The sequence below is a fragment of the Aquarana catesbeiana genome, linkage group LG01 (genome assembly GCF_042186555.1).
Source record: "Aquarana catesbeiana isolate 2022-GZ linkage group LG01, ASM4218655v1, whole genome shotgun sequence".
Taxonomy (NCBI): Eukaryota; Metazoa; Chordata; class Amphibia; order Anura; family Ranidae; genus Aquarana; species Aquarana catesbeiana.
The window spans coordinates 834,147,309-834,159,887 of record NC_133324.1 but is presented as its reverse complement, the minus strand read 5'-3'; the positions used below and the strand labels follow the sequence as shown (position 1 = coordinate 834,159,887).

Sequence of the window (12,579 nt, the reverse complement as noted above, 5' to 3'; positions counted from 1 at the left end):
TTACATTTTTTTATTTTTAAATGTAAAAAAAATATGCCCTCTCATCCCCCAGAAACTATCCAGCCCAGCACACCAGGCTTGCAAGGGAGTAATTACCAAAACAACTTGGCCTCAGAACCAATTGGATTTTTCAGCACTTATTGTGCCTCTAAACAGTTCATCATCGTACATGAGGGTATGCGAACGTATACCAAACAACCACACCAATATGACCACCAACCATAATCTCTCAAGACATGGACTTGACTAGACCTCTGAAGGTATGCTGTGGTATCTGGCACCAAGCCACCAGTAACAGATTCTTTATATACTGTACAATGTGCGGTGGGGCCTCCGTAAATTGGACTTGTTTTTCCAACACATCCCACAGATGCTCGATTGGATTTAGATCTGGAAAATTTGGAGGCCAAGTCAACACCTCAAACTCAATGTTGTGTCCCTCAAACCATTCTTGAATTCACTAGACCAGGCAACCTTTTTCCATTGCTTCGTGGTGCAGTTCTAATGCTCAGGTGCCCATTATAGGCACTTTTGACCATGGACACAGGTCAGCATGGGCACCCTGATCAGTCTGTGGATACACAGCCCATACGCAACAAACTGTGATGCACTTTGTGTTCTGACAGCTTTCTATTGGAACCTGCATGAACTTTTTCAGCAATTTGAGCTACAATAGCGATTCTATTGAATCAGACTACACGGCCCAGCCTTTGCTCCCCATGTGCATCACTGAGCTGTGGCCACCTATGACCATGTCACTGTTTTCTGGTTCTCCTTCCTTAGACCACTTTTGGTAGATCCTGACCACTGCAGACCAGGAACATCCCACAAGAGCTGCAGTTTTGGAGTTGCTCTGACCCAGTCGTCTAGCCGTTACAATTTGGCCCTTGTCGAACTTGCTTAAATCCTTACGCTTGCCCATTTTTTCTGCTTTCAACACATTAACTTTAGGGACAACATGTTCACTTGCTGCCTAATATATCCCACCCACTTTGTATTGCGATAATAAATGTTATTCACTTTACCTGTCAGTGGACATAATGTTATGGTTTATTGGTGTGTATATTTTATGTATAATACTGGGTCTGGCCGGTGTTGATCAGTGGCGGCTGGTGTTTTTTTTTTTTTGGGGGGGAGCGATGAACAACCACCCCTCCCCTCCAGCTCACTGTCTGCCATTCAGTCCAGTATTTACCCCATCTAGGTGGCGGGTGGCAGGCGGCTGGCAGCAACTCCTGTGTCCTCTCATCCTCCATCACGGCGGCTTCTACCATGCAGCTCATTCCCTCCTCCTAGGCGTCCAATAGGATCGGGTGACGGGTCTCAAGATCCACTTCCTGATTGGCCAGGAGGAGGATCAGTGTTACAATAGCGAATATTAATTTGTTATTGTAACATACCTGAGTGGGCTCGGTTTGCATTCACTAGCCCAGAGCCCACACTATTTAATCAGGTGCTTCAAACCCCCCCCCCCCATTGGAATCCATGCATGCATTGTCCTGCAAGGGGCTTAATGCATGGATAAAGGAGGGGGTGGGGTGGCGCTGGGGCACCCTTAATTGATGGGTTAACTGCCCCTGGTGTTGATAGAGAAAGCAAGTAATTTGTCTACTTCATCCTGACATCACAGCTGTTTCTCTCCGCGATCACTGCTCTCGCCACCTCTTTTCTATAATTACTAATTTGCTGTTTTAATTGCATCTTATTCAACTGGCTGATAGCAAGCACTTGCAGAGTGGCTTCTCACCAGGGTTGCCAACCGCCAGTAAATTTACTGACAGTTTGTAAGAATCTGTGATTTTTTTTTTACAACTGCCAGTAAATATCAGGGGCTGATAATTTCATGTTGTGTTGACTTTTTAAGTGTAAATCAAGCAAATTACTTTGTTATAGGTATTGTCAGTGTTTCCATATCATGTTTATACTGTTCAAATATTCACTGTGTTAGTTTTCAATAGGGAGTTCTATCATTTCTCAAGTTGCCAGTAAAAAAAAAAAAGTGCTCCGCCAGTAAATTTTCCATGTTTTGTCAGTAAAAAATGCTGCAGGAGGTTGGCAACCCTGCTTCTCACTGTTCTGCGATGAGAAGTGGAGAACATCATCTCTGCTCTTCATGCAACTACATAAACTGCTCAACAGAGGATAAATGATTATTGCCGTTTATCTCTGCGTAATAACCACAAACCTATATATATAGTTATAAAGGCCAATAAGAGAGAAATGCATTAAAAACTGCGTGTCACAATAAATCCCATTCTCCTGGTTTTACTATCCAATGTCCACTAGATGGCGATGTCTACCTTTCTCAAGGTCCAGTCCTGGTTCTTTCAGCCTGGTGCAGATTATTGTGTTGGGGTTCAGTGCAGACCAGGCATTGTTTATCAGACTACAATTAAGGACTCAAGTGATACATATATTTTGCTAGCTTTATGAAATAGAATACCTCTATATAACAGTAGCACCAGTAACACGGTCTGATGTTGCATCTGCCCCCCGACGTCTCTTCACTGAGAACTGAGCAATCGAACACCACCAATGGCTTGGTTCTCTCGGCTCCCCGAGCAGAGAGCTATTGACTGTCAATCAGCAGCCCTCCTGCTCTGCTCACTGGAGCGCTGCGCTGTAGAAGGGCGGGGAGCGGCCGTTTTAGCGGCTCGCTGAGAGGCTGAGACGGCTATCAGTCCAGGCACCTGGCAGATCCAGACTCCCAGGGTCGGGATGACGTGGTGCCTGGACTGATATTGGTGATGTCAGCGGAGAGCCGACTTCAGACCACTCTTTGCTGAAAACGGGTCACAGGAGTGCAAAACGAATTGCACTCTTGTGACCTGTAGGAGAAGCTTAGCCAAATGAGCTCAGGCTTGACTTCTCCTTTAAGCTGCGGGGGATTTTTAAGCCCCGGACTGGTGAGGTGATGACCCGATGTCTCCTAGCGGGTGATCGCTGCGCTGCAGGTCAGCTGATCTGGGGGTGAGAATTTTTCTGCAAAGGTGCACTTACCCTTTAGCAGCAGGAGCCATTGGCTTCCGCTGCTGTCAATCAAATGCAGTGAGGCGGAAGTGGGTGAGCATGTGGGGGGGGGGGTGGCTCCATAGACACACAGCTCAGGAGCACCAGACATTGTGTGCCTCCATAGCAAGGGGCTTGCTATGGGGACACACCAAGAAGAAAAGGTGCCAAGATCAAGCCGGCGAGGGACCTGGGAAGAGGGGATTGGGGCTGCTCTGTTGAATACCACTGCACAGAGCAGGTGAGTATAACATTTGTTATTTTAATTTTTTTTTTATTATTGATTTTAGTGACGCTTTATGAAGAGAATGCATTAGGGTAAATACCTTGACTTTAGAGCCACTTTAAAGTAGAATTCCAGAATAAATTGAACTAGTCCTAAAAATCCTCCCTTTGCCTCTTAACACTCAGGCCTCACACACACTGGGCATTAAAAACGCCACTTTGCTGGGTTTTTTTCCCCTGCATGTGTGTGCATGTACACATAGGTATTTACAGGCATCTAGAGGAAAAACCCTACTGACAGCACATTCAGGAGCAGCAGTGCTTTGTCAGAAAAGCGCTTGACACATCTGAATACACGTTTACACTAGGTGCATTTTGCACTTTGGCATTAATTCATATCAATGGTCAGATTAAATTATTATTCTGGCCAATAAAATTAAATAACGCCTAAGTGCTTGATGTGCCTGGCTTTAGGTGCATTTTTGAAGCTGCTTTTCTGCCAGGAGAAAGGCATTCAGCGGAGCTGAGCAAACACTCGGTGTACATGAGACCTTAAGCTGGCTATCCTTTGTAAAATAGATGTATACAGTTACCTATTTTCAGCCTGCTGTGTTCCAATCAGGTGACCTCCTTTGTCATCCAGTGGAGACTGCAGGGGAATGGACCACCAGAGAATAGGTAAAGCCTGGAGCAGTGATGTCACCCATAGGCTCCTATGGCCCATCTGTTAGTAATTCCTCTTCTCCCCTGCAGTCACCGCTGACTGATGCAGGGGAGCCAGATGATGTGACTGGACCAGAGCAGGCTGAATATAAGTACATATATATATATATATATATATATATATATATATATATCTTTCTTACACAGGTTAGTTAGCATAGGTGTTAAGAGATTGGAGAGAGCATTTTTAGGACTGGTTAGGTTTTTCCTGGAATTCTACTTGACTGGCTGCAAGCTTGTTCCAGATCATCTGAGAAGCTCATTGGGTAGTCCCAATACCCCCTTTTTCTTACCCGAGCTGATCCAGCCATGTGCACAACAGCAGTGGCTCCTGCCTCTGTCTCTCTCCTCATTGGGTACCTTGATAGCAACAGGAGCTCCTGCTGCTGTCAATCAAATGCTGTGACATGGGAGCAGGGGGCAAGTCCTGTTGTCTGTGCCAATGGACTGAGCAGGACTTGAGAGCAATCATGCATTGGTTCCCCTATAGAGAGCAGCTTTCCATGGGGGACCCCAGAAGCGGAGGATCGGGGCTGCTCTGTGCAAAACTATTGCACAGAGCAGGTAAGTAGTATAGACATGTTTGTTATTTTAATTAAAAAACACTTTAATTGAACAAGCTGAAGATAGAAGCTGGCTGGCTAGATTACAGATGCACCTAATTCTGAGTGAACCAGTCTTAGTAAATCTCCCCCTATGCATTAATGACTATACTGCCTTATCCGGGGCTACTTTGCCATCTATTACTAATCTCAGATACCCTGACAGCTAAGCTTTATTTAATAAAAGATACATTAAAATGTCTCTTCTACATATACAGTATAAGGGGTCATAGAAAGAACAAAAGGGTTGTCCTTTATTTTGTTTTGTAAGAAATGTATCATTAGTGGTGTAGTTGCTATTACAATTGCAGAGATACAACCCCTGTACACTGTGATCAGGACACTCCTATATTATATGGATGGAGAAAACCTCATCATAAAGTGAGTGGGCTGATACAATCGGGGTGCAATGTCCAATATTGAATATTCCAGCATGAGGAAAACCTGCATCATCTGTTACACATATCTGCTTGCTTAATAAAAAATAAATACAATGAGAATAATTATCATCATCATCAATCAAATAATATATTAATAGTTGTTAATATTATTACTGTTATATATTATTATTGTTATTATTGTTTTGTTACTATTGTTATTATTACATTAGGTAATTCTGATTGTTTATGATTGCTACTATTTTTATTGTTTCGTTCAGGATCATTATTGTTATTATTTTCCATTCGGTAAGTGTTCCTTATGTTTGCTGTGTACATACCTCCCCCTAGTGTGCTCCCTCTATCCGGAGTTGTATCTGGCGGTGTCATGGGATAGGGGGGTCCTACACTGTATATCTCATTCGATCCCTGCGATGTAGAAAAATCTTCTACCGACCATAATAATCTTCACTTCCCGGCCGACTCTTCATAGGACGATTGTCTTTCCAATGTGTAGAATCGGATCCATCATACACCGCACACATATGCATCAAGAATGTATACATCTACTCTTCCGCAACAATATTCGGTGTATGGATATGTTTGCCTGCACAAACTGCGAGTTCAAAATTGTACAGTAGATATACAGTGTGTGCAAAAGTAGTATACACCGTGCAACATGGACATAGTTATAGTGTGTTAACAGTAATAAATTGTCTATCTATCTATATATCTATCTATCTATCTATCTTTCAAATATGCAATATATATATATATATATATATATATATATATATATATATATATATTTATTATTATTTTTACAGATGTGTGAAAAACTGTATCCAAAAATCAATCATTTTATCTATGAAACAGGTAGAAAATGTATTTCTTTCCTTGCTTTCATTTATTTCCTTTCTTTCTTTCTTTCTTTCTTTCTTTTCCTCTCCTCTCTTTTCCTCTCCTCTCTTTTCTTTTCTTTTCCTCCTTTCATTTTCTTTCCTCCCGTTCCCTTCCTATATATATATATATATATATATATATATATATATATATATATATATATAGCTAGATAGATAGATAGATTTTTTTTATATATAATATTATATATAATAAATTATATAAATGTAACGAATTAACATACATTTATATAAATGTAATATATTTATATAAATATAATGCTGCTGTGCCACGAAATTAATAAACATATATTTTGAACCAAATATATTTATATAAATATAATGCATTCATATACTTTGTATACATGTAAAAATACAATTTAAAAGATTTATGTGGTAGATTGTGAATAGTTAAAAAATAGATAAATAGAAAGTAAAAGCAGGATTTGCTGTATATTGTTACAGCAGATTTCGATACAACGACACAAAGGACTTGTTCAGTTTTTTTCTTCCTTTTTATTAGGAACAATTAAGGAGATGGCACACTCTTGTGCTGGAAAACAGCGCCCATGTGGGGGGTGGGGGATAGGGGGTCGCCCCTTCTCAGCATCCATAGAGCTACACAGAAAGAAGGTGATGGAGAAGAACAGACGACATGCAGCTGGGCCAGAACAGAACAGAAAGTGTGGAAGGATCCAGTGATCCAACAAACAGAACAGGAGCCACTGAGATCCTTTCTATCCCCAGAAAGACATTGAACACATTATTTACTCCAACAATTGTCGACAAATGTGTACTCCTATAAACACCATACGACTGTCACAGAACACTGCTGTAGAAAGACACAGAAAATAGAAAGCATACCTCCAACATACAACTAATAGCTAGATTCGTTGTGCCATGAAATCATAGTAATAATAATAATATTAAACATAATTAAAAAAAAAACGAAAAACAATTTTTGAAATCGAAACAAGTAATAAATAGGTCATTATTTCACCTGGAAGAGATGTGTCAGTCCTGTAGGAGACAGGCAGTGCCTGCAACACAGTGCAAATCATTGTGATAAATAAATAGATTACTGGGGGTGGGCAGTGGAGAGGTGGCAGTCCAGGGCAGGTAGATGGGGGTCACAGAGGCAGCAGGACTTAGGGGAGCCTTGCTCTGCCCTGGGCCGGTCTCTGTACACACCGTTGGCATGGATAGTTCAGGCAGTCTACATTGGGTCTGCTATGCCCACTGGCACCCTGGCCACACCTGGTGGCTGATAGCAGTCAGTGGTCCATAGTGCTGAAGTCTGCACTCATCATGGGCCACCTATACAGGTGTTGAGCTGTCCTTGGCAGTCCTTGTGGTCAGGTCATTGTGAGTACAGGCATCAGGACTAATGCCCATGGTGGGGCCAGTTCAGAACATGCCCTTCACTAAGGTAGGTTTGGTACCATTGGGTCTCTGCAGGGATGATAAGACGCTGGCGAATGGACCTCCTAAGGAATCAGGAATGGAGGTGATGGTGCCTCCTGGGCCGGTAGCCCAGCCTTGTGCCCCTCCAGCGCCCCCGACCACCGACGCTGATGTCAGGCTCACAGCACTTTGCACTCCACCTTTGACTTGTTCCTGGGGTCCCACTGTGCCCTGGGAGCCTGTAGGGCTGGGGCCCCCACCGCAGCTTTGGGTGGGGTTGGGGTTGTTACCTGGGCCCCCGGTGCTGTCAGGGTCGGTGAGCTTGTTGTCTTTGCTGTCATCCTCCCGCGCGGAGTCTGACTTCTTCCCCGAGGAGCCGTTCTTGGCAGCGGCGGCAGCAGCAGCTGCGGCTCTCTCCTGTTTTCGGAACTTGGCCCGGCGGTTCTGGAACCAGACCTTGGAGGAGGGCATAAGGGTGACACGGGGTAATGATGAGGGATGGTGAAAGAATATATGGGAGAGGGAGACAGGAGACAAAATAAAAGCCTTCATTAGATGAAGAACATCCATATATCCAGCAGCCAAATATACAAGGCATTTATTTAATAACTAGGTGCAAAAAAGACATGCTGTGCAGTAACCAATCAGAAATAATCTCTGTTTATGAATACTACACTCAGCAGTGAATACTGATTTCTGATTGGTTGTTGTGCTTCATAGCTCCCTGAGCCCTGTTGTAAGAGAAAGCCCAACACATATTCACATCTGAACACCAAGCAAAAAGATTATATACTGTATACATAATGGAGGCTTATAGCTAGTATTCATAAAGAGCATATAGTATATATATGATGAAGGCTGATAGCTAGTATTTTGTAAAGAATATACAATATATATCGATGAAGGCTGATAGCTAGTATTCAGTAAGGAATTTATAATATATATAGAATGAAGGTTGATAGCCAGCATTCAGTAAATAATATACAGTATATATAGACCGAAGGCTGATAGCCAGTATTCAGTAAAGAATATACAATATATGTAGATGAAGGCTGATAGCTAGTATTCAGTAAAGAATATACAATATATGTAGATGAAGGCTGATAGCTAGTATTCAGTAAAGAATATACAATATATATAGATGAAGGCTGATAGCTAGTATTCAATAAGGAATTTATAAGATATAAAGAATGAAGGTTGATAGCCAGAATTCAGTAAATAATATACAGTATATATAGACCGATGGCTGATAGCCAGTATTCAGTAAAGAATCTACAATATATAGAGAATGAAGGCTGAAAAGGATAGCTAGTATTCAGCAAAGAGTGTACAGTATACATAAAATGAAGGCTGATAGCTAGTATTTAGAAAAGATTATACAGTGTATATATATCTCTATATATGTATATCTATATATATAGATATATATGAATAAAAGCTGATATATAGTGTTCAGTGCAGAGTATACTGTATAAATAATGAAGACTGATAGCTAGTATTCAGTAAAAAATATACAATATATATAGAATGAAATTTGATAGCTACTATTCAGTAAAGAATATGCAATATATATAGATGAAGGCTGATAGCTAGTTTCCAGTAAAGAATATACAATATATATAGATGAAGGCTGGTAACTAGTTTTCAGTAAATATACAATATATATATAGATGAAGGCTGATGGCTAGTATTTAGTAGGGAATATACAATATATATATAGAATGAAGGTTGATAGCCAGTATTCAGTAAATAATATACAGTATATATAGACCGAAGGCGTATAGCTAGTATTCAGTAAAAAATATACAATATTTATAGAATGAAGGCTGAAAAGGATAGCTAGTATTCAGCAAAGAGTGTACAGTATACATAAAATGAAGGCTGATAGCTAGTATTCAGAAAAGAGTATACAGTTTGTATATATATATATATATATATATATATATATATATATATATATATATACATTCAGTACAGAGTACTGTATAAATAATGAAGGCTGATAGCTAGCATTCAGTACAGAGTATACTGTATATATAGAATGAAGGCTGACAGTTAGTATAGGGCCCCCTTATGGTGGTAAATGCTGACCATGCACATTCAGGAAGACGTCAGGACTATACCTGCACTCTGGCCTCAGTCAGGTCTATCTTGAGGGCCAGCTCCTCCCGGGTGTAGATGTCCGGGTAATGGGTCTCAGCGAACACCCTCTCCAGTTCTTTGAGCTGGGCACTGGTGAATGTGGTCCTTATCCTCCTCTGCTTCCTCTTCTCGTTCAGTCCTCCGTGATCAGTGAACAACTTGTAAGGCACTGCGAGACAGCAAAGACACCAGGCCACTGGGGTTATTATAATAGGAGCAATGCAGGGACACATATGTCAGAACAAATAAAATATAACCAAAGTAAAAATACAAATAAGTTAGAACTGTACATGTCACTTTGAAACTCAACTGATTTAAGAAAGAAAGAAAAAGTAAACTTTTAGTAGTTTCAGCAGTGTACCAATAATTGTATATACTTGTATCAGAATACAAAAAAAAAGATAAAATGATACTTTATAACACTAAAATGAATGAAGGGATATAACAATATGAATTAAAATATACTATAACAAATTATACATTCAATGCCAAAACGTTTCCATTTCTTTCTTTCTTTCTTTCTTTCTTTCTTTCTTTCTTTCTTTCTTTCTTTCTTTCTTTCTTTCTTTCTTTCTTTCTTTCTTTCTTTCTTTCTTTCTTTCTTTCTTTCTTTCTTTCTTTCTTTCTTTCTATCTATCGGTATCAGTGTCCCTGATGTGGAGGTGTGGTGAAGTAGGACACCTCCAGGATCGGTGCTGGTAGGTGGGCAGGCAGCAGTGTCAGTGCAGTCGGTGTCCAGCGAAGTGCCATGATTTTAGGACAGTGCCTGCGCCATGATGAGTTTTTCTCTGGGGTTATTTAATTATTTGCTCAGCTTTCCGTCTCATCCCGGAGTAAATAAATTATGCCGATCATTTTGGCAGCTTAGGATAATTTTGTTGGCGGTTCGGGTGTGACTCGGATAGTGTAACCCGGTAAGTGAATTACGCCTCGCCTGCAATCGCTTCTAACGTGATAAATTCTTTCATTTGTGTAAGCAAATTTGGTTTGGTAAATACTAAACACATTTCCATTTTCAAATGCAATCAAGGCTCGGTATATACGAGGGGAGAAGGGGCTCTTCTTCCTCGCAGCCACTTACCTGCTGCATAGGGGCTGCTCTGGTGGTCCCTGAGAGTGCCAAGGCTGCAGGATCCAGGGGTGAGGGACGGGCAGCCGGAGGTGGCCCCAAAAGTGGTCCTGATGGGGTTGTACTGGAAGCCACTGGCTTGGCTGCAGGAACTGAAGTCAGCATAGGCAGATGCCAGGCTGGAGGTGTCCATGCCAGCCATACATGACTCGTAGGCAGAGGAATTGAGGTAAGAATATTCCATTTTATACATTGAAAAGGCTCTGTGCGGCTGACCAAAGAGGGGAAGAAATAGACTAAGCTGGAGAAGGAGGAGGTGGTGGTGGAGGTGGTGGTGGTGGTGGTGATGTGCTCTGCTCCACGCCTGCTTCAGCACTGGCCTCCTTACTAGCAGCAGAGCCTCGTTTTATGAAAAAGCCTCCTATGAGATGCCTTGCCTGAGGTCTCTAGAGCATATAGTGCTCATAATAAACTTGGCTCTTTCCACTTGGACAATAGCAAAGCGGTTGGTCTTATTGCTGGCGCTTTTTACATGACAATAACTCATCAGTCTATTGGGCTGGCACTGGGGGGACCTTAGCTGTCCAACCTCCCTATCATTGATTCCCTGCATCTCTAATTAGAATTTAATAGCACACCATTACGTAGCGAGCCCTCCATCCTCCCCTCTAAGCAGCTCCCTGCCCTTTAATTCAATCACACTCTGTGCAAATAATGAAAGTTGGGTGACGATTCTCCCTCATCCAATTTCCCCCATGCTTTTAAACCATTTCAACCCATCATATATACCTTGGGCAATAAATTGAGATGCCGGCTTCTAGTTGTTAACTCCTTTTTCTTGCTCCCCTGCAGGCTTCATGTAACAGGAGAAAAAAAAAAAAAAAACTTTTATGATGAGGGTCACCATGACTTTCACCAGTGCCTGGCCCATCAGTGCAGGTAGTGATGGCATAGAGGTATGGGCTCAGCACCATGGGTGATGGCATAGAGGTATGGGCTCAGCACCATGGTCAGGGCACTGCTACAAACTCCGTCTACTTCCTCAGGAGCCTCTGAGGACTGACATCGGCCTGGCAGCAAGGCTGACATTCTAATCGCAGGTGGACCAAGGCAAGTCTATTCTCTGCTGAGTCTACACACTGCATGCTGGGTCTGGGTCTGGGTCACAGCAGGTCCCATATAGCCGGTGCCTGGAATAGTATCCTGGATGCACGCTCATCTTTTTTTATTTTATTATTATTTATACTTTTGTGTTTATTGTACTTTTAAAAATATAGTTTGTCCTTTTTTGCTGCAATTTACTTTATTTGGTCAGTACATTATGATTATTATTATTATTATCATCATATTTTTTTATGAATATTACTACTACTGCTGTGTTTATAGCACTTCAAAAATGCCCAGTTTGTCCTTTTTGTGGTGTAATTTGTATTATTAGCTCTGTATATTATTATTATTATTATTACTGTTGTTGTGTTTATTACACTTAACAAAATGCTTAATTTGTCCTTTGTTGTGCTATAATCAGCATTATTAGCCCAGTACATTATTATTATGTTGTGTTTATTGCACATAAAAAATGTCCAATTTGTCTATTTTTGTGCGCTGTAATTAACATTATTAGCTCAGTACATTATTATTAATAATAATAATAATAATAATAATAATAATAGTAATAATACTGTTGATGTGTTTATTGCACTTTGTTTTAAGTTTAGTTTGTCCTTTTTGTGCTGTAATTAACATTATTTGCTCAGTACATTATTATTATTTAAATTGTTGTGTTTATTTCACTTTTTTTTTTAAAAGTCTTTTTTTGTGTGCTGAAATTAACATGATTACCTCAGTACATTATTATTATTTTATTATTATTGTTACCATAAACATGCATATCATTGCCTCTTAGCTTTGCTACTACAAAACGAAAAACAAAACAAAAAACAAAAGGAAAAAACAAAAACGTTTTTGTGCCCTTTAATTTAATTGTATTATCATGATTTTCATATTATTGGCACTTTATTTTCTTTAGTTATGAAGAAAAAAAATACTGTTGGCTCAGACGCATTGTTTGTTATTACTATTTTAATTATAATAACAAACATGTAAAAACATGTACTACAAACCCTTTT

General features: G+C 40.5%; 1 protein-coding gene across 2 annotated transcripts; it reads right to left on the bottom strand.

Moving 5' to 3' along the window:
• Window positions 1-6,361: 6,361 nt before the first annotated feature.
• Window positions 6,362-11,011, bottom strand: PHOX2B (paired like homeobox 2B). Of its 2 annotated transcripts, XM_073612263.1 has the most exons (3): window positions 10,463-11,011; window positions 9,363-9,550; window positions 6,362-7,695 (listed from the first exon to the last, which is right to left on the bottom strand). In XM_073612263.1, exons 1-3 carry the CDS (start codon window positions 10,701-10,703, stop codon window positions 7,243-7,245), a joined length of 882 nt encoding a protein of 293 aa, XP_073468364.1. In that variant the 5' UTR covers window positions 10,704-11,011; the 3' UTR covers window positions 6,362-7,242. The 2 variants fall into 2 exon arrangements, 1 of the variants encoding a protein (XP_073468364.1); XR_012240883.1 differs by lacking the exons at window positions 6,362-7,695; window positions 10,463-11,011 and adding an exon at window positions 9,862-10,393 and having other exon boundaries at window positions 9,431-9,550.
• Between the last annotated feature and the right edge of the window lie 1,568 nt (window positions 11,012-12,579).

Bases quoted from the DNA above. Each gene is read 5' to 3' on its own strand.
- PHOX2B (XM_073612263.1), bottom strand. From the start codon at position 10,703: ATGTATAAAATGGAATATTCTTACCTCAATTCCTCTGCCTACGAGTCA. The intron at 9,551-10,462 runs GTAAGTGGCTGC...GCTGTCTCGCAG, and splicing joins GAGCAGCCCCTATGCAGCAG to TGCCTTACAAGTTGTTCACT. The intron at 7,696-9,362 runs GTATAGTCCTGA...CCCTCCTCCAAG, and splicing joins TGACTGAGGCCAGAGTGCAG to GTCTGGTTCCAGAACCGCCG.